The sequence below is a fragment of the Cavia porcellus genome, unplaced genomic scaffold (genome assembly GCF_034190915.1).
Source record: "Cavia porcellus strain 051 isolate PalLab524CR breed Dunkin Hartley unplaced genomic scaffold, mCavPor4.1 scaffold_1, whole genome shotgun sequence".
Lineage (NCBI taxonomy): Eukaryota > Metazoa > Chordata > Mammalia > Rodentia > Caviidae > Cavia > Cavia porcellus.
The window spans coordinates 173,562,939-173,584,124 of record NW_026947484.1 but is presented as its reverse complement, the minus strand read 5'-3'; the positions used below and the strand labels follow the sequence as shown (position 1 = coordinate 173,584,124).

The 21,186-nt window shown below is 53.8% G+C and overlaps 2 protein-coding genes across 6 annotated transcripts in view; one reads left to right on the top strand and one right to left on the bottom strand.

The window, feature by feature from the left end:
• The first annotated feature begins 502 nt into the window (after positions 1-502).
• On the top strand, positions 503-3,494 carry LOC100713524 (alpha-1-acid glycoprotein 1-like). The gene is made up of 6 exons (XM_003479148.4): positions 503-680; positions 1,047-1,189; positions 1,333-1,403; positions 2,110-2,217; positions 2,297-2,400; positions 3,328-3,494. The coding sequence occupies exons 1-6, from the start codon at positions 567-569 to the stop codon at positions 3,376-3,378; spliced, it is 591 nt and encodes a 196-aa protein (XP_003479196.1). The 5' UTR covers positions 503-566; the 3' UTR covers positions 3,379-3,494.
• A 799-nt stretch (positions 3,495-4,293) lies between these two features.
• Positions 4,294-21,186, bottom strand: part of Akna (AT-hook transcription factor) — a 39,537-nt gene continuing 22,644 nt past the window's right edge. For 2 of the 5 annotated variants that reach the window (XM_063260140.1, XM_063260133.1), the window contains exons 12-22: positions 20,253-20,478; positions 19,268-19,374; positions 18,355-18,566; positions 16,801-16,963; positions 14,127-14,300; positions 13,409-13,512; positions 12,728-12,874; positions 11,354-11,449; positions 9,414-9,527; positions 9,061-9,253; positions 4,294-5,402 (exon numbers count right to left, since the gene is read on the bottom strand). In XM_063260140.1, the coding sequence (XP_063116210.1) occupies positions 5,171-5,402; positions 9,061-9,253; positions 9,414-9,527; positions 11,354-11,449; positions 12,728-12,874; positions 13,409-13,512; positions 14,127-14,300; positions 16,801-16,963; positions 18,355-18,566; positions 19,268-19,374; positions 20,253-20,478 (1,768 nt within the window). In that variant the 3' untranslated portion in view covers positions 4,294-5,170. Of the gene's footprint in view, positions 5,403-6,132; positions 6,254-9,060; positions 9,254-9,413; positions 9,528-11,352; positions 11,483-12,727; positions 12,875-13,408; positions 13,513-14,126; positions 14,301-16,800; positions 16,964-18,354; positions 18,567-19,267; positions 19,375-20,252; positions 20,479-21,186 lie in introns of those variants that run through there. The other 3 variants (XR_010051255.1, XM_063260143.1, XM_063260151.1) reach the window with 3 other exon arrangements.

Sequence of the window (21,186 nt, the reverse complement as noted above, 5' to 3'; positions counted from 1 at the left end):
CCCAAGACAAGTTGCTTAACCTCTCTGCACCTTGATACCAGTCCCTCCCAGTGGAGATAATAGTACTGACTTTAGTAGCTAGTTATAAGAATTCCACAAGTGCATATTTGTGATCTACTTCTCAAATAAGATAAATGTCCTTGTCAGGTCCATGGATATGACCACTATCACCATGAGTTTACTGTCAAGCGGGGTGTGGAGAAAGGCAAACCCCAGGGTGAACCGTATGCAAGATGTGATCAAGAAACACAGTGCTTATTGAAATTCCAAATTATAGACAAAGACATCGAGCCACTGATGCCCCTCAGGATAATCTCCTTGCTCTGACCACAGTTATCCCATTAGGGTTGCCACTTTCTGAAGTAATTCTGGAATCCTATTTCCGACATAGACCTTTGCTTCCCAGTTGGCTGTGGGGAAGGAATTGTGCAAAGCATTTCCCAAGTGCAGGCTTGCTTGTGTCACAGGCCAAAGCCCCAGGCTCCACAGCCCCACTCCGCCTCCCTATAAAGGTCAGTGTGCCCTCAGCGACCTGCTGTCCCTGGTGGGTACCTCCTGCTCTCAGCATGGCGCTGCACTGGGCCTTGGAAGCTCTGTGCCTCCTATCACTGCTGAACCCACAGGACCCAGCTTGTGCCAACGTCACAGCCATGCCCATCACCAGTGCCACCCTGGACTGGGTGAGTTCTAGGGCCATCACTGCCCAAGAACTATGGCCTCACGTCCCTCTCTGAGCTTTTATTCTCCTGCTGGCTGGGTCCCCTCTGCTCCTGGCTCTGTGCTTTGTCTTCTTGGGGATGGATGGCATTCTGACAACCCTGGGGGCCTCCCCTGCCTTCAAACTCAGGAGCTCCTCAACAAAGACCCTACACAAGGGACAATCCTGTGGTAGGCATGAAGAGGCGTCCCTGAGGGCCATCGGAATGAGCTCTGGCCTGTCCAGGCCTCAGCCATGCCTCGTTCTCCCTGATGCCTCAGCTGAGGAAGCGAAGGAGGGCTTCCCTGAGCTTTCTTTGCCCTGAGCTCCCACATCTGCTACTGCCCAGCTCAATCGTAGGTGGTTTTATGCCGCCGGTGCCTTTCGGAAGCCTGAGTATAAACAGGAGGTTCAAGCATTGCAAGCAGAATTCTTTTACCTTGACACACACCCCAGGGAAGACACAGTGACACTCCGGGAGCACATGACCATGTGAGTTCACCTGAGAGCCCAGGCACTGCCCACACTTGGAGGGGACACTTGGAGGGCCCTGCCTTGGCCCTGTCCAGGGGGGTAGCTGCTGCTTCTTGTCATCCTGCTTCTCACACTCCTCTCCTCCTGGTGTCTGACTTCAGCCACGACCACTGCATCCAGAACTCCACCTTACTGACAGTCCAGAGGAACAATGGAACCTTGGCCAGAACTGGTGAGGGCTGAACCTAAAAAGGACTGGGACCTGCAAGGGGCCGGGAGCCAGGAGCTGAGGTTTGGACACCAAGAACATGGGAAGAGCAACTCCACATGCCTGTCCGATCCCCAGATGTGCAAATTGCATAGCAAGCTTAGTAAAGACCCCCACCATTCCAGAGCCTTTACTGTGTGCCAGGCACTGTTGGAAGTGCTCTCAGTGAGCCAGCCCACCTACTGTGTGCCAAGAGCTCTAGGAGGCATTATTGCAAGGACCAGATGAGGAAACAGAAGAGAGACACTGAGGAGTGTTCCTGAGGTCACACAGCTTGTCATTAGAACCAGAATTCAGAGCAAATCTGGCTCCAGTCCTGCTGTTCTCAGCCAGCCTTGAAGATCCTGTGGAATCTCAGGGTGGAAGTCTATGAGTTGGCAGGAGGAGATTTCATCCACGTCCTCACTGTCACTGAAGCTGGCACACAAACATGGGTGGGACTAACTGATTCCTCTTAGCATGGCTGAGGCTCTTCTGTGGGCCTCATCTCTCTCACCTGTGAAATGGAGCACAGCTACCATCTGAGGCTCCTACTATCCCCTGTGTCTATAGTGCCCAGCATGGGGCCCTGCTATGCCAGGGATCCTGGTGCCTGGTAGTGAGTACAGAGAGCTGTATAATGGACCCTTCGTGCCCTTAAATTGTTTCACTGGAGTTCTTTCTCCTGCAGTGAAAAATGAGTTGCACCTGGCCCACCTGCTGCTCCTGCGGGACCCCCACAGCTTCATGCTGGGCTTCTACTTGAATGATGAGCAGAACGTTGGGCTGGCCTTACACAGTAGGTGCTGGCCCTCCTGGCCCCAGCCTGCCTGCCCCCGTCTGCAGCACTCTCACCCCGCTTCTGCATTCCCCTGCAGCTGACAAGCCGGAAGCCACCCCTGAGCAACTGGATGAGTTCCGGGAGGCCATCAAGTGTGTGGGCCTGAGCACATCAGAGATCCTCTACGTGGACTGGAAAAAGGTAAATACAGGGGCCACATATGGGCCAACCCCAAGGCCCAGAGAGGGAGAGCTGTCAGCCTTGCAGCACTGACTCAAGCACTGACTTTCTTGCAGAGTCTGCTGAGATGCAGACATGTGGGGTTTGAGGAGAGGGCCTCGAACCCTAATCTTAACACTAACCCTCAAGCCCTAACCCTAATCCCCTAGGGAAGGAAGAAAGATCCGGGGAGAGACCCTCCTGGGAGTGACCAATTGTGATCATATACCAAAGAGTTTTTGTCACTCTCCCTGTTTTTGCCATCTGGACTTTGGGGAATGTGTATCAAGATTTGTACTGTTGGGGCTGGGGATTTAGCTCAGAGGCATAAACACCTGCCTTGCAAGCAGGCAGTCGTGAGTTCGATCCCTGGTACCGATAAAAATGAAAAAAAAAATTAAAAAAAAAAAAAAGATTTGCAGTGTCACTCAAACCTCATGATTTTTGTGACACATGACAGTGACCTGTAGTATGGTCTCCTCAAGGTTTTTCACCAAACTTAGCTCCCTGCACAGCTGTGTCTGCTAACTCAGGGCTGCTGAGCGGTGGGTGACCTTGCTTTTGTAGAAATGCAATGCTTTCTTGACTCTAACAGTGAAAGTCTTCACCCCTGCATGCTGGACTGATGTCCCCAGGCCTGGGGAACAGCTTAAAAACAGGGCTGGCTGCCCTGACCTTCTACTGCCTCGGGAACCTGGGACAGGTGCCCAGCCGCCTCAAGGTAGACTTGAGGGATGCAGCCGGGGCAATGTGAAGGCATCGCCAGCTCTGGCTGGGGTTTGAGCCCCAAGTGGAGCTGAAGAAGCTGTGGCTCAGCGAGCGACACCAGCTGGGCCCAGGCACACCTACCAGCCAGCAAGCTGGGACTCTGCCTTGTCCCAACCAGCTCCCTTCTCTCCTGTCTCCTAGAACAAGTGTGAGCTGCCTGAGCAACAGGAGACCAAGGGAAAGGAGACCTAGGAGGACAATGCTGTGCCGCTCATCGGGGTATTGGCAGCCATCACCCCCTCCGACCATTGTGCCTCTGCTTTGTCTCTGCATCAATAAAGGTCCCACAAGGGACAGTCAGACCGACAGTCATTTGTCCACTCAGTCACTCACTCATTTGTTCCTGTGTGGGGCCCAGGCTGGGAGGCCTGGTTGGAGAGGCCCAGGCCTAGTTTTAGAACCATGAGAGTGTCCACAGCTCTGCTGAGGACAGCACTGCCAAAGGAGCCCCGAGCCACCCAGGAGGATGGGAAGACAGCCACTGCTCGTTACATGCTGGACACCCCAGTGGACACATCTGGGGAAGCTGGGGCAGCAACCTGAGTAGAAGAGGTGTGGAGGACCCTCATTGCAGATGTGTCCTCGGCCACCTGGGCAGGTGGGTTGGGATGGACCAGGCAGGAAGGCCTAGTTAGTGGCATCAGGCATCCCAGAAGAGACTGCTGCACTGTCTGGCTGGCGAGGGGAAGAACAGGGATGGAGGACTTGGGCCTAGCCCAGCAGAGTTTCTGTGGTGTCCTCAGGGTGCCCACCTGAGTGACTCAGGAGCAATAATAGTTGTGGTTGAGGTGGCTTCAGGAAGCAGCTGACTTCTCCCTTGCAAATGTGTGTAGAGCCCTTATCCTGCACCTGCTGGTCCAAACAGACCTGGAATCCACCTGGGATGGCGCTTGGCCTCCCCCTCGCTGATCTCTCCTCACTTTGGCGGACTGAGTGTGGATCTTCTCTGGCTTCAGCACCAAGGGCTCGCCCTGACAGAGCTAGGGAAACTGAGGCCAGCTGAGCAGCAGGTCCCTGGAAGACTTGGATGGGGCTCAGGTCCTTCCCACCGACCAGCCTGACAACAGAAACTGTAAGGCTACCACATACCACACACATGCAGGTGGCTTTGGGGACTGTTTTGCTTTTTTTTTTTAAAAGATCATTTTTACTTTGCTCTTGTAACGAAAATAGACTTTAAAGGCCTCAAATATACAAATATCTGCGATGCACACACAGTGCAGAAATGCTGAGGTACATGCTGCTGCAGGTTGGGGAGCAAGGATGCTGGCCTCGAGGCCCAGACTGGGCCCTGCCAGGTAGCTGGTCACCAATCCAGTGCCACTGCGGCCTAGGGAAGAGCCCAGGCCTTGAGGCGAGGTACAGAGAGGGATGGGGTGGATGGCATTTCGGGCCTGCTGTGAATGGCCTCCATTCCCCAGCAGACCTACGAGAAAGGTTCATGCAACCATGGAGGAGCTGGGCACATCTCACCCGTCAGCATCACATCCTAAGATGTCCCACTTGTCCCTAAATGCCCCTCTGCCCACCAGTCACTAGGAGCAAGGTCTCTGAACAGGCCCTTCCTGAGACATGTGCCCCAGGGTGGCTGGACATAGGTGGGGGACAGGTTGGGTCCAGAGCACCTGGCCTTCCCATCTTCTCTCGCCTTTTGAGGAGGAGGTGAGACAGGACAACTCCTCAGCACAAAACTTCTGTCCATCTGTATATAAAGTAGATGGTACCAGTGAGAATGGACAAAGGCAGAGGCCAGGGAGGAGAGTTCCAGAGACTCCATCTGGCCAGATGTGGCCTTGGTCAGGGCACCTCCTGGACTGCTGGTGCCTTTGGGAAGTGGCTCCTCATGGTGCAGCATCCGTCCCTATTAAGAACACACTAATCTGAGCAGGTGAGTGAGCCTCCTGGGAGGGGGCTGTGGGCTCCTTCCGGTGTCAGCATCTCCAGCATCTCCATCCTGGGCTGGGTCCCAGGAGCTTCCAGGGAGTCAGAAGAGGCAGGAGTCCCGCAGGCCCTGGGACTGGCGCAGGTCAGCTGACAGTGACCGGCGCATCTGCCGACTGGTGGAGCGCACACTCTTGGCAACCTGCACAGCCCGGCTCAGGGCCCTGTGCATCTCCTGCAGGTCATCTAGGTCCAGCTGGAGGGAGTGCCGGTGTCCTCGAGATGGCCGCGAGGAGGCCTTGGGGGCTGAGGTAGGTGCTGGGGGTGCATAGTACCTAGGAGGAAGGCAAGTGTGCTCATTAGCACTGAGTTGGCTGGGTAACACCGAGAAGCACTGGGCTTGGAGTCTTCCCCTTCTAAATCCCAGCTCAGCTACTAGTCCCTACCCTCTGGGTCTCAGCTTCTTTGCCTGTAAAATGGGAATATCAAATACACCTAGATGGATGTGCTGGGAGGACAGAAGAGAAGGGTGCTCAGCCTGGACCTGGTGCTCAGGAGGGGTAGTTCAGAGCATTCACTCCTTTCTTGCTTTACTCAGTATCTGCTCCCTGAAAGCTCTGGAGTTGTCATGGAATCAGCAAACACAGACCTCTGCTGTCTTTCAGAAGCTTCTCATCTAAGAGAAACCAGGATCCCCACAGGCTTGGAAGAAAACCCCTTTAATGGAGAGGTAACATCTGGAGGCCCCATTGCCAGCCATAGGGTGCTGGAGAAATATGACAGGAAAGTTAGGAGCGAACAGAAGAAGGGGCCAGTCTCAGTCATCCAGGGTGGCAGGGAACAGGTGTCTCTCCCAACCTGGTCCTGCAGGAAGGAGCAGTGCTATTTTCAGTGGGCGGGGACATGGCGGATGGAACTCAGATGTTCCCAAGAGGTGATGGCTGCATTCATCAGGGCCACTAATTTTAGAGCTAAGATAGTTGCGGCTTCTGCATGGTGAATAAAACGTGTGTGAGTGTGAGGAGTGTGCGTGTGTGTGGTTGGGAGAGGAACACGGAAGCTGACCTCAGTAAAGCAGGAACGAGTTTCGGGCTGTCAGTTCTGGCTTATTCCTGGCGCTCGGCCTTCTTTATTGTTTTATGAATATATTTTACAGTACGCAATGGTCACATTCCTCCTGGGGAGCCTGGACATGCACATACAACACATCTTCATTTTTTTTTTATCATTTTCCTCTCCCCTTTTTTCCTCACTCCTTCCCTCCATTTCTTGGTCCCCTTCTCATATGCAAAAGATCTATCTCCCCTATTTCCTGTGATCTGTCTTTTATTTTGTTCTTTATTTATATTTTGAGTTTTTCATATAAGGGAAACCACGGGATATTTAAGCTCATATGTCTGATTTATCTCACTTACCATTATGGTCTCAAGGTGCCTTTGTTTCCCTACACTATACCTTCTAACTTCTGTTTCTCTCTGTGTGTGTGTGTGAGTGTGTGTGTGTGTGGGTGGGTGGGTGACCTCTACAGTCATTTCTCTGAAGAAGGACAAATGGCCACCAATCCCATGAAAGGTGTGGCCACACCATACGCCATTAGGAAAATACAAATCAGAGCCATGTGGGTCACCCCCATCTTCTGTACCCACACACCAGCTGCTTCCTATTATTCGTCAGCTGATGCCATAACCTTATTTTATGGAGAAGCATGAAGCTGGGAGGAGCTGAGCAAGCCTGAAGACAGTAGGAGGTGCTGGCTGGAGCAGCTCGGGCCTCTCAAGCAGCCCAAAGCCCGGGGTTACCGTGCAGGGTCCCCTGGACAGGGTACGCGTGTTTTCAAGTCTCTCTGTTCAGCTACATCCCGATAGAGCGAATGGAAGAGTTAGAGAAAAGCCGTGGGCTGCCAGACACAGTAAGTGCTTTGGAACTGTGAGCTACTAAGGCCTCAAGTCACAGCTGGAAGGGGCAGCATCGGATTCACACCCAGACCTGACTCTGCCAGCAACACTAATCAGGAAGCAGCCTGTGCTGAGGAACATCTCCAGACTGAAAGAAGTGTTTTCTTGAATCCAGCGACCGCAGCCCACATTCTCAGGGAGTGTCCCATATCCCCCTGCCTTCTGCTCACCGGATCACCAGCTTGGTAGAACAGCCGCTAAATTTCCCTTAAGGCAGAAGTTTGAAAAAACAAACAAAAAATCCCTTTGGGCTACTCAATCCCAGGGGCCATACATCTCCTGGCCTGCAGGTGGCAGCACAAGCACTCTGCGCGCTCCAAACCACACGGCGCATGCTCCATCGCTAATCTCAGGAGGGAGCCGGGAGCACCGGCAGCCGGGATTCCAGCAGCGTTAGAGGCACTGTGGTTTCTGGCCACCTTCTGTGCACTGTGGGCTTCCTGTGCGTTATTCATTCACTTCTCACCACGAGCCATTTCCCAGAGGAGGAAACAGGTAGAGAGGGAAAGTGACCCCAGAGTTATTCAGACACTGCTGGGCACTAAAATACTTTCCCCTTTCCCACAGCACCGTGGGGCCAGGAGACAGCAAACAGCTTAGCGCTTCCACCAGGCCCGCAAGGATGGGGCCCAAGGCGCAGCGAAGAAGCCAGGGCTCACACGGGGTGACGGGTGGGGGGCAAACTCCAGACCCTCCCGTGCAGCCAGGCGGCGAGTGGGAATGTTGGGGGGGGGGTGTCAGCGCTTGAACTTGCATGTGTCAGCCCTGGTGCCCAGAGTGGGCGCCCATCCTTGCTGGGGTGCAGAGAGCCCTCAGGACCTGTCCAGCTGGTTGCACCATGACTCCTCTGCTCCTGAGACCCTTCCCTCACACAGCTCTGGCCCGGGCTGCCTGCAGCGTCACCATTGAAGGCCTCAGCCCCAACTGAGGGGAAACCGAGGCACGGAACTAGCGGATGACAGCTGGCCCGAGAAGGGAAGCGTCCTGATTGCACGGTGCAGGCTTCTCCACACACAGTCACACCACCGTGGCGAAGTCACATGTAATTCATTTCTCCTTCCCAGTTCCCGCTGATCCAGCAATGAGCTCCAGCCAGCCCTGACCGGCAGACTCGGCCATTGCCTCGCTGAGGCTCTGCCCTGCACCTCGCTTCATCCTGGCACGGCAGAGACCATGACCCCACGCACAGAAGGGAAACTGAGGCGCAGAGGGCCAGGAGGGGCAGATGAGTCTCCACAGCAGTTCTCTGTCTCAGCCTACACCTTCCTGCCTGACGCTTTCAGCTCTGCTTCAGTGGGGCACTCATCCCATGGCACACCCAGCCAGTGCACCCCCATCCTGTTGGGGTCAAGGGAGACAGGGCCACCACTGCCACAGCCAGAAAGAGCCTAAGGAGAGTGTCAAGCTGTAGGGGACCCAGAAAGGGACACTGGAATAGAAAAGACTTCAGATACAAACTGAAGACACTGAAATAACTATGGATTTCATGGGTAATGTGCAACACTAACCTGATACTCTTGTAGTCATTCAACAAACCCAATAATGTATTAATGTTGGCTTGTTAATGGTGGCACATGTGCCATATGGATGCAGGATGTTAGTAACAGGGGTGACTGCACGGGCAAGGTGTTGTCTATGGAAACTCTGTATTATCTGCTCAATTTCCCTAAATCCAGAACTTCTCCAAAAAACAAAGTCTACTAAAAAAGTATGTAAGTTCTCATTACACACTTGTCATGAGGAAATGGAAGATGCTTGGGGTTCTAGGTCCCCAGGAAGATGTAAGTTCTCAGGCGGCAGATCCTTTTAGCAGTTTCCTATAGCGTAGGCTCCTCAGGTAGAGCGATTTCCCTGTTATGGAGAGTACTTGGGGTCTGTGGAGTGACTCTTAAGAGTGTCAGGCTTGGGCTGCGTGTTACTCACACAGGCTAAATCACAGTGCGCACTGTGCCTGCCTGCTCTACCCCCTACAGGTAGGAAGGCTGGTGTTTGCAGCCACTCAGACACAGAGGCCGCCTGCTTAGAAGGGAAGACTTACACTGTGGCTGGAGGATAAGGCATGATGGGCACCGAGGAGATGTAGGCAAAGGCTGGAGGAGCTGGTGGCGGGGGTGCAGCTGCCAGGTACCACAGTCCAGACGGCGGCCGTGCAGGGGAGCCTGCCTGCTTGCTCCTCTGCCTGGGGCTGGAAGCTGGAGGCGCGTCTTTCCGTGTGGCTGCCTTGTCTGTCCCTGCCGGGAAGGCGACACCACAAGACACAATCTGACTCCTACGTGGGCGGGCGGGGGCGGCAAGACCGGGGGTGCCCCAGAACCCACCCCCGATGGGTGGTGACCCCTTTTCCCATCTGCCGCACCCCAAGCCAAGCAGATTCCAAGCACCTGTCCTTACCAGAAGTGGCTGAGCTGGGGCCGTCTCCCTCGGGAGGAGACCCTGCTCGGCCACACAGGGGACACAGGAGGGGACCGGAGGCTGACAGACGCAGTGGGTCTTTGACAGCAGCTCCTGGAAGAGAGATCAGAAGGGGATCTACCTGGAACATCAGGCCCTCACAGCACTGAGATTTCCTTGGGAGCTGTGGCAGCGGGGACTGCCGCCTCCCTCCACCCAGGGGACGATACTGATGCCATGATCATGGTGACAGGTGGCACTCAATAAGCTGGCCCCCACTAAGGGCCTTTGTGCTTTACTGTATCAACTCCCACTGGCCACGGGGTTGGCTGCTCTGCTTGTCCCTCCCTCTCCTAAGGTGGAGCAAACGTGGTTCAGGAGTGCTGTGGTTCAGATCTCAGGTCCCCTGAGAGTGTCACAGAGTTGGAGCCTTCGGAAGGCGATTGAATCACAGGGGTGCTACACTCATCTGTGAGTTGACTTCTTGTTGCTGAGTTTATGCCTAACTGCGCCACGAGGGGTGGGCTGGGCTGGAAGAGGGGTGTCCCTGGGGCTGAGCCCGGAGGGCCTGTGCCCCTCCCTGGCTGCTCTTTCCCTGTCTGCTTCCTGGGCCATGCGGTGAGCAGTTTGGTGTTTCCGCTGTGCAGCCAGCTGCTGTGGACTGAACCCCCAAAACTGTGAGCCAAATTAAACCTTTCTCCCTTTAAATTGTGAATAATGGGCACTGTGCCCCCGCGACGGGCAAGCTGACTTATACGGAAAATCAGTACCGGAGAAGTGGGGTCTTGCTGTGAATGTACCTGACCATTAGTTTGGAACAGGCTTGTGGGAAGAGTGAAAAGGTTTGGAGATAGACAGGAAAAAGTTCTGGAACGCTTTAAACAGAATTTTCTGGGAGATTCTAGAAGCCCAGAATGCTGACAGGAAGGAGGCCAGTAAGGCCGGGCTCTGAGGTCCCAGGACTCCATCGGCAGGTGGCACAGAGACCATGCATGCGGTGGCAGAATTGTCGACTTTTGCCGACGTCCTGAGAATTTTCAGCAGACTAATTAAAGATTAAGTGTAGTATTAATTAAGTAATCTAGCGGAGGAAATGTTAAGTCGGCTCAGCATTTAGCCTATGGCATGGGTACTGTTGGCTTCTTTCAGCCAGATTTACAGTGAGAACCAGAGAAAAGGCACAATACAAAAATGTTTAAAAGGTAAATTTTGATCCAGAAGGAGTCATGTGTAAAGATGAAAGAACACAGACCTGGTAGCCAAGTGTCAGGGCGCTATAGTCTGAAGACCTGGATTCGAACCTTGCTTCTCCCATGTATATAATCTCTCCAAGCCTCGGTTATAGAATGGACATAATAGTAACACTTCATATATGAGCATTAATATAGATAAAGCCCTTAGCACAACTTTCTGTATACAGTAGGAGCCTAATGAATTGCATCTCCCTTATCATCATCATTGTTGCTTGAAAAGGCCTGAGAGACCATCTCCAACCTTCTCATTTTGAACAAGAAACCTGAAGCTCAGAGAAGTCAAGAACTGGCCTAAGATAACACAGAAAATCAGTGGCAGAACTGGTACCAGAACTCAGGGCCTGGATTCTCAGGTCACTGATCTGCCACCACTTGTCACTGCCGCATACTGGGGGTACAACAAGGAGTGGAGGAGGAGAGACACGAGGCCCTGTCATGCACGTAGCTGCCCTGCTGCATACCCGTCCACCCCCCCAGGAACTCAGAAAGTCCTTAAATGATGAGAGCAGGTCCAGGGAGCAGCCCCTGGAACAGAAGGTGGTGTAGGACAGGGCTGGCTGAGCCCTAAAGCCCCTTCCCCTCATCTGTGCCCCTGGCTCCCTGGGCAGGGCAGGCCCATCTGCCTGGCCAAACAGAACACCCTGCAGAGCAGCTGCAGCCTCAATCACCCCATGCTCGACCCCTTACCTGTGTCCTGGGCCATAATGGGTTGGCAGTGGGCACAGGAGGCTGAGCTGCTGCCCCTCAGGATGGTTTTAGGGAACAGGACATGGTAATCCTTGCCTGGGGGAGAAACGAGCCATGAGCATCAGCCCCCTGCAAAGACACAGAAGCAGGGAGGATCTGGCTTCACAATCGCTCTTCCTCCTCCCATGCTAGCCACTCCCTGTCTGTCTCTCACGTGTGCACTTGTGAGCACACATACCAGGCATGTGCACACATATGCTCACGAGTGCATGCACACACGCACACATACATATATAACACGTGGACTGTTTACTGCGAGCTCTCTGCAGACTGTGGCCCTGGAAGCAGCTGCTAAATGATTCCCAGTATGGAAGTGACTGACACCCCTCAGTCAAGCCAGGATGTAAACTGGAAGTTGTGAAGAAAGGGCCACTCTCCCAGCCCCTGATGCACTGATGTGGGTCTGGGTGCCTTGAGCCAGGGGTCCGTGCATTTGCTTACTCCCTGCACTCTGGGTGGCTGTGAGATTGGGGTCATCATAGCACCAGAATCCTAGGCTTGCAGCAAAGACTCATGGGGTAATATCGGTGAGGTCACCACCCAGTGCCTGGCAGATGAAAATCTCTCTCTGCCACCAGGAAGCTTTTGGGTCCTTACCATCCCTCAACCTCAAGCCACTGCAAGAAGATGCCTGATCTTTCTCCTCCCTGTGCTGGGGTGGGGGGGGGTGTCACATTTTGTGCCGTATGTGGTTCTGGAGCCCTGCACTGCATTGTGACTGCTTGGTCTCTGTTGTCTCCCTTATGACACATGCCAAATAAGCTTCCTTCCCGCCTCATTCCCAGCAAGCAGGGATGTAGACTGAAGCAGCAGTCTCCTTGATCAGAGAAGTGCTGGTGACAGCCACGCTGACTTTATTGTCAATACTTATTGTCACTGCCTCTGCCGGGCAGTCAGTCTCGCCAAGGTGGAAACCAAGTGCACACTCTTTTTCAATGTTAAGCACTTAAAAGTGCTATGAGGAGTCACTGCAGGCCATACTTGGGTAAAGTCAGGTTTTTGAGGTCATGAGAAATGTCAGCTGCTGGAACTACAACCTGAGACGAAGCCAGTACCCAGAATGCAACACTCAGTGTTCACCCAGGTCTGGCAGAGTAGTTCACGTACCTGACTGGCTGAGCAAATGGGTTAGATTCTCCCAGAGCTAAGCCAGGTGGAGGGGACAGTATCTGTCCGTACATGGAGCCCTGCCCTGACACTCCTTCTGTTATGGACACCCGGTCTAAATGGCCCACTGGCCACATGGCAAAGGTATGCCATGGTGGAGGAGGCCCTGGGGGGGCTGCGCCCATGCCAGCCACTCTCCTGGCCCACCTGTGTACTGGCCCTGGAAAGAGACCCTGTCTGGCCGTCTGGAAACACTTGTTCCTCTTGTGCTGTCCGGAGCTGTGTGGGGACTGTCCTCAGAGGTCCTGATCTTCCCAGATGGCAGCTGTGGGGAGAGCGGTTCACATTCCGAACCTAGGGTAGAGACAGAGGGACTTCAGAGTGGATGGAGTGGTGGTCATACAGCTCAGGGCATAAGCCATGGCAGGTTCTGGCTCTAGGACAATGCCTTCTTACTGGGGGTTTGCTTCCTGGGAATACAGCCCACACCTCCAGTTAGCTGTCTCTCTAGCCACTCAGCAGGGGCACAGCCTGGTTCAAGATGGTGAGCAGAGATGGGGTCAACCTGCAGGGACTCTGGGGGCTACACCCTGTCTGTCACATCTGGGTGCTGGTCAGGGCTCAGTGTCCTCATCTAAACGAGGTGGACAGTACAACCTGCCTTGCAGTGGTGGACCACCGAGATGCGTATCCTGAGCTCTGTAGACAGCTGGTGTGTGACAGGCAGTGGCCACTACCGGTAACACGTAATGTCTCAGTGTACCCCAGTGGCTTGCAACGTATCCCCAACACCCTCTGATCTGCAGCGCAGCTGCCGGGCTCCTCAGCCACTGAGTTAGCAGGCTCTGCGTGGCCTGCTGAGGTCAATTCCAGCAGGCAGTTACTTACTCGGGGACAGTCGGGGCGCAGAGGAGGACCGAGAACGTCGTCTGCCTGCAGACCAAGCTCGCTCTGTACCTTCAGGCTCCCTGGACAACCTCTCTATGGATTTACTAGCAACAGAGAAGAGAGACAGTGTCCCTGGATGGGGGTCTGTGCAGCCTTCATATGAGCCATGGAAAGGCCAACCTAAAGAACTGCTTGTGACCCAGAAGGAGGAAGAATATGTAACAGTCAAACCAGACTGAGTCAGACCCATGCGTAATGGCTCTGGGCCTGTGACCCTCAGCTTCCTCGTCTGTCAAAGAGGGATGAGAAAAACAATGATATCAGAGAACGGCTTGAAGGACTAATGGGGTAATATTTATAAAACCCTTAACTCAGATCTCTCCGCTGAAACAGTCAGAAGAAGCGATCTGACTTTACAAGTCATCTTCACAAACGAAAGGCTACTGACCGAGTGTGTGTGCAACCTGCAGGAGGTCCCGCTCCTCAGGCAGGAGGAGGATTCGGGAATATTCTTTGTCTAATGCTTTATTACTAATGCGTGACTTTAGATATTCTTTTATGCATCAAATACGACAGTGAAAAAAATGACAGAGGGAATAAATAATGGCCCGAATGCGTGACAGAGCACAGTGGCAGTGGTTGAACCCTATGGCTACAGGAAGCGAGGGGCCAGACATCTGTCTTTTATAGCCGCCACCAGGACACAGAGGTTACCCACCTGCCACTGTGGGAGCCCCCGGTAGCTGAAGAGTTGGTGGTTCGATCCCGGGTGCGGGCAGCATGGTCAAAGGCAGATGCAGCCTTTGGGCTGCGCTGGGAAGGTGGCTGCAAGCTGTCCTCTAGCCGCAGACGGAGCCGGGACACCTCTGCTTGCAGCTCACGGATGGCCTGGCTAGGGTGGGGAATGGGACAGAAGCACAGAACAGATGTGTAAGGAACAGAGCCACAGACCTGAGTGCTTCCTAGATGCCAAGGCCTTCACCAGGCTGCAGCAGACACAGGCTCAACCTCTGCAGTGCAGTGATTCTCAAACTCAGCTGTTGGTCCACGCTATGCTTCTTGACACCTGAGTTCAGTCCGTGTGAATTCTGTGAGCACCTCAGAAACTTCCATTGAAGATGGCCCACCCAACATGCAGGAAACACCAGGACAAATTCCAAAGACCCAGCCAAGGGTGCACTGAAAACAGTCCACTTGAAACTCTCCATCCATCCTGACTGCCCCAGCTTGGGCCACCTTCCTGGCTCTGCCTTTCTCCCAGAAAACCCTAGTGTAGCAGCTGAGCCTGGTCCCTCTCTGCCCTTGCTTAGCTTCTGCTTCCTGCTCTCCCTCAAAACCTTTCCTACTGTTGAGCTCTCCGCTCCTGGTAGAAGACACTTCTCTGTCTCCCAGCCCTGAGCCACTGGCAGGCAGGGACCAGGCTTCCCATCTCCTGTCCCCAGAGATCTTCAGTCCTAGAAGCATTACTGAACCGGAGCCAGCTGTAAGAGGGAGCAGGGTAAAGTGTGTGCATGGAGCACAGACCAGGAGACCCTGCACTGCCGGACTGAGCAGATGGGGAGGGCAGGGTGCTGCTGTGACCCTGTGAGTGAGTCCCACAAACTTAGTCCAACCTCTTGTTCATAAGGCTGAGGAGCAATCCTAGCTATATCTCTCTCTGCTCAGTGCCTGTATTGCTGTTACCCTATGGATCCTGTTGGCACTATGGAGAACAATGCCACCCAGGCATCCTGCACACAAGATGCCCTCCCATGGCCCAGTTGTCCGCTGGGTCGCTGCGGGCTCTGAATCCCTCAGGGTCAGTTCTTGCCTGGTGTCACCTCCAGCATACATGAGCTGTCCCACGAGTGTGCAGGAGGCACAGAGACCTGGCCCTGGCCCTGTGGCATGGCATGTGTACAGAGTGAGTTGGTTTCCCCGGCAGTGCCCAGGGCAACACTTGTCAGGGCTTGCAAGGCACATGGGCGGTGACCATGGTGGTGACTACAGGACAGCGAGTGCTCTGGACCCTTGTTAACCCTTGGGTGCCAGGACTCTGGCTGCTGACCTGGGACTTGGGATACCCACTCAGGCTGGTAAGTGGACATCACTGCCCCTCTCTGAGCTTTATCTCATTAGCCCCCGAGTTCCAGCTCACACTGACACTCATCTTTCCTTGCAAACTTGCTCCCCACTCTGCCCAAGGTATCAGCATCCAGCCGATTGCCCAGCCAGGAGTTGGTATCCTAGATCCTTCTCCTCCCTGGGTACCTCTGTGGTTAACCAGCTTCTTGAGATTGGGAGGAGTTGCTCCTTTTCTCTCACCATCCCTTGGCCTCTCCTCAGCACTCCCCCTGCCCAGCTCTGTGTTCCTGCTAGGGCGGCCAGAGAGATCTTTCTGAAACACAAACCCAGTTCATTAAAACCCCTTGCCATGCTTGGGAGGAGACTGCACACTCATGGAATGTTCAGTAAATGCCTCTCTGTACCAAGCTTCTGCTCTGAGATGCACACTGTAGCATTTGAGGCCCTATATGGTCTCCCCTGGCTGCTTCCCTGTGTTACTGCTCAGCACCTACCACCTCATACCCAAGGATCCAGCTGTCATGAACATCTGGTTCTTTGGTGGTGACAGGCGCTCTCTTGCCCGAGTTTCCCCTGCAGGTGCTGTTCTATCTCTCGTCCTTTGGTCTCCACTGAGATACCTCTTCTTGTTCCTCCCTGAAGCCTCCCGCCCTCTGCTCCCATAGCTGAGGCCTCTGCTAGCATTCTACTTAACATGCTGGGTGCACTGCCTGCTGGCCTTGTCCATCCTACAAGATGCTGAGCCTCCAGGACAGTGGCTTGTCCCCTGACTTGTTCCCAAGGATTGGCATACATAGGTGAATATGCTTCCACTGATGCTAGGGTGGCTACTGGGGTACACATAGTCCACCAAACCCCTAGAGCTAGCCACGACTGTGCACCTGGCAATGTGACCTCAAAGGCCAAGATGACCTGGGAGACCTACTAGCAGCCTCTCTAGAGAGCTGTAACCTACCCTGAGATGGCATGGGGCTGACCATCTGCCTCCCCATTCTGGTGCAATCGGAGAAGAAAACATGAGGGGAGAAGGGAGAAGGAAGAGGAGAGAAGGGGGCATGAAAGAAGAATCTCTTAGTTGATAGATACAATGAAAGAACCAACTGTCTTGAAGGGAAATGTTGGAGGCAGGGGAGATCTCAGCACCTCTGCGTCATTTCCTGTTGGCTGGTGAAGTGTCCTCAAAGTCTAGATCAGTGAGGTCCTGCAGAAATAACCTTAATTTGGGAGGCAGGACACCTGGATCCCCTCATGTGTGAGCCATTTGGGGCCACCTCCCTGTTCCCCAGCCCCCACCACTCTGATGTGTGACTTTGAATTATGCAACTTACTCTCGCTCTGTTCTGGTGAGGAGGAGGTCGGAAGTGGTCTCTGCTGGTCCAGGAGTAGATGGGGCAGCTCCAGGGACCTGTGTGGGCTCAGGGTTGGTTGTCCTGCTGGGGAGCAGCCATTCAGAAATCTGCTTTCGGCCCCGAAACTCTGAACCAGGGAGCCCTGGTGAGGCAGACAGAGGCCAGCATGAGCTGCAGCAGAAAGGACCCTCAAAACTTCAAGACATGGAGCTGGATGACGGTGGGGGAGGGGGAGGGAGGTGGTAATCAGTTGGAGTCCAAGTACAGGTCCTGACCAGGCAGTGACCTGCTGACCTCACAAGCAGACTTTGTTTTTTGCGCCTGTGGGCGCTGAGCTGCTTCTAGGATGCCCCCATCCCCATTAGACAACAGACCCAAGTCTTTAGGACCTTATTCCTGCCACCGGGAATTCACTGCTCCTTGCTGTGGCTCTTGCAGACTCAGATACCATCTCAGCACGTCACACCAGGACTGGCTTTAGAAATCTGCCACACTTCTAGGTGCCTGCTTCTGGGGACAGCAAGACTCTAGTTCTGGGGATTCCGAGCTCTCAAGGCCAAACCACCACCCTGGTGCAGGCACAGCAACAATGGGCTATGGGATGCACTGAGCATTGCATAAGAGACAAACTCCTGACACCTGGGAGGATCAGGGTGAAAACTACACTGAGTACAAGAGCCAATCCAGAGACTACACACCGTGATTCTGTTTATAAGACATTCTTGAAATAAAATGGTAGACATGGAGATACTGAGCACTTGCTGGGAGGATAAGGTGTGGCCAGGAACAGGCACGGAGAGCCCCTTGCAGCCGTGGAGATGTCAACCTCGGCTGAATGTCAGCCGCTGCTGCAACACTGTCCCTCACTCTTGCAAGGTATTCTCACTGGGGGACATGGGAGGCTGTGGGCTCTCCCTGTGTTTATTACCTCTCCCAGGTGCATGTCAAGCTACAATTGTCTCAAACAGTTTAATTACTAGTTCTTTTAAAGATTGAATCTTAAAAAGAGGCAAAGCGAAGTTGAGGTATTCTGTTTGGGGGAGCGGGGACAGAAGGCGCTCGCCCACGTGGCGCTCTGGGGTGCTGATCTCTTGGTCTGGCCAGGTTCACTCTGAAAATTCACTATCTGTGTTCTCATCTGTATTTTTGTTTTGTTTACAGAAAAAGTTCATGTGCATTTTCTAAAGGTATAAAATCGACTGCAGGTAGATGTACAGACATGGAACAAGCTCACTTTCAGTGTTTACTAACGAGGGGCAGGAGGAGGCTGCCACCCCTGCACACAGAATATGGTGCCATTTCAGTTTCACATGTATATCAACAAACACACAAGGCTAGCGGTGTGGAATTTTTCTCTTCTTACCTTCTGTCCCCGCTATCTGTAATTTCAGATTTTCCTGCGTCAGCCTATATAGTATTTTGAATACTAAGAATAAGCCAGGTTTTCTATTCCTACATTTTTCCACTCTGCAGTCCAGCTGGCCAGATCCTGGGTGACCCAGGTCCCAGCCAGCCCAGATACCCCTCACTCACCCATTGCCACCGAAAATGCCTGCTCCAGGTGGGAGGCAGGTGTCCTGTTCTGGGGGTGACCACTCCTGCCGGACAGGTTCCACACGGCTCGGTGTCTGGGGGTGCTGGGCCCAGCTTCTCTCCTGGGAACCAGAGGACCCCTGGCCTTAGGGTGGGAGTTTCTCATGTGGGGCACAGATGCAGTGACATGCTGGGGAAACGTTCCTGGGGTGCTGGGGGACAAGGCAGGGAGAAATTTGTGGTCACACATAGAGGCTGTGGGTGGTAGGGGCCCAGCTTCCCAGGCAGGACACACCCCTGTGATCGGTCCTTATCTTTCACAAACTGTGTAGCAGCAAACAGCAAACCTGATAACTCATATACGGGAAATAATAAAGCTCCACTTACTTTATAGGAAACAAAGAGAGTTTCTTATCCTTCCTTAGTGCACAACAGGGTTGCCAGGTGGGGCTCTGCAGGGGCCTGGGCCCCTATTGGTGGCCTCTAGTCCACAGCCCATCACCTCATCACCCCCACCCCCACCCCCGCACCCTCACCCAGCTCTCACCAGGCCTCCCCCTCCCTCTGGGTCCCAGCCTGGTCCCCCACGGAGCCACCCTGAATGCTTTGTGTCTTTGGCTTCTCCTCACTTCATCCTCTCATCCTTGAAGCTGTCATTCATTCACCCATTCACTCATTCCTTTCTTCAATTACTATGACTCCCAGCTCCTGCTAATGGGCTAAGTGGCTATGCCACTCACGTCCCCTTTTTCCCCCTCTGCTCTGCTCTATGCAAAAAACAGGGAAAGGACCCCTGATGGGGTGAAAGGAGGTCCCGTGATCCCACCGACTCCCTGTGAGCCATCACAGGCACTTTGACCCCCAGGCTATCCCAGGAGTGACACTGAAGGGACAGTGATGGGGTCCACGATACCTGAGGTGGGAGAGCCGGTGCTCGGGGGTCTGGGTGAGGGGTGACACTCGGCTGGTTTCTGAGCCCACAAAACCACTGTCTGTCTCAGGAGAGGCCATCCAGGACTCCTGAAAAAGGCAGTGTCCATTTAAGTCAGAGGCATGTGCCCAGGTACCTGGGAAGCCCCTTCTTCTCCCAATCCTGGCCTGGGCTCACACTCCAGAGGCCCCCAGCTCGTCCAGGAGAAGAAAGCCAGGCCAGGGGTGAGGGTCCTCAGGCCTTGCAGGCCCAGGGCCAGCACGAGCTGATGGAGCTCCACAGATGGAGAAGTCCCTGAGAAGGTCTGGCAGCCTTGTGGGTGGCAGTCTGAGCCCTGGGAGAGCCACCTTGGCAGGTGAGAGATGCAGAGCAGAGAAGAGAGTTCTATTCCAGAGTCTTCTGGCAAAATCTGGAGTGCCATGGTCTCCTCTGCTCCCAGAAACCCTCAGATCCAATATATTGGAAACAAAACCCATTAAACACACACAGGCTGGCCCTCTGGGTTCTATGCAAGACACAGAGAGCTCAACAGGTGACACAGGCACCGTCCCTGTTGTCCTGTGCAAGGGGTCCCAGACAGGGGTCCTGAGCAGGGCTGGTCAGGACTATGGTGTGTGTGTGCACATGCACGCACACATATATACACATTTTCCTAAGAGCTCGAGTCACATTTTTGTAGTGGCCTGTGGCCCCTATCACAGTGTGGACGATTACTGCATGGTGGCAGCTGGGATTCCCAGGGCAGACAAGCTCAGTGAAGAGTTATAGCTCTCTAAGGAAGAACAAGAGTCCTGGCAGAGGACAGGCTGAGTGGCACAGGGGGGCATCCTGAAGAGCAGCACTGTGGCTGGCAGGGGTCGGAGAAGCAGCCCTTCTGAGAGAGGCTGCTTGCAAAAGTCCAGGGACAGAGGGCTCAGCAGGCCCAGTGAGAGGCTGCAAGGCTCTGAGCCAGCCCAGGAGCACCAACCTGAGGCAAAGTCTTCTGCGCGAGGTGCTCCGAGAGGCCGCTCCCCTCCAGGCTGCTCAGGCTGCTCTGGTGAGATGCTGCAGCTGTGGTGTCTGCTGAGTTGGGGGGTACACCGGGCCCCAGAGGAGCTGTCTGAGTTTTACACATGCCTGGCAGGTGCCTGTGCCTTGCCTTTGACGTCTGGAAGCCTGGCAGCTTCCTGGAGACCATATGCTCCACATTGTCCCTGCAGGAAGGAGAAACAACATCCCTGAGACCTAGCGTGAGCTGGGGCTCTGCCTATCATGGGAAAAACTTGGAGTCAGACACCTACGAGTGCCCATTCTGACTCTACTTCCTTTCAGTTGTGTGACCCCAAGTAAGGCACTTCCCTCTATGGACCTCATTTTTTTAAACTGTAAAATGAAGACATCAGCACAATCTTTGCAGCAATGTACCAGAGCAGAACACCATGGAAACAGGAAGTGATGTAATGGTTCCTAGACTTTGAGTATTTGCATGCCATCCTCCTGCTTCCGGTGTCCCATGGACTCCCAGTGGATCAACAAGATGGCCACATGTACCCGTGGAGGACTGGTATTCCATGTTACACACAGAAACGAACTTTGAAAATAAATATGAGACAAACAAGAGCATAGCAGCATATTCCGGATAGATCTTGTCACCTGCTCCGGGCTCTGGACCAATGCCTGCTTATGCGTTTGGCTGTATCTCTGTTCCTGTTTGTCTCTCTCTGATTCTGTTTCTGTCCCCCAAAACAGACCATGCGAGGTGTTAAAACATAATGGCACTAATTGGACTTTCTCCTTGGTATCATTAGATCAAAGAAGGAAAAAGAGGACAATCTGTTTTGTGCGGCCTCTGTCCTGCTTCAAACCCTGTCCCAAAATGCCCAGGGACTCTTCAAATGTTCTCGGTGGCCCATGACTCACTA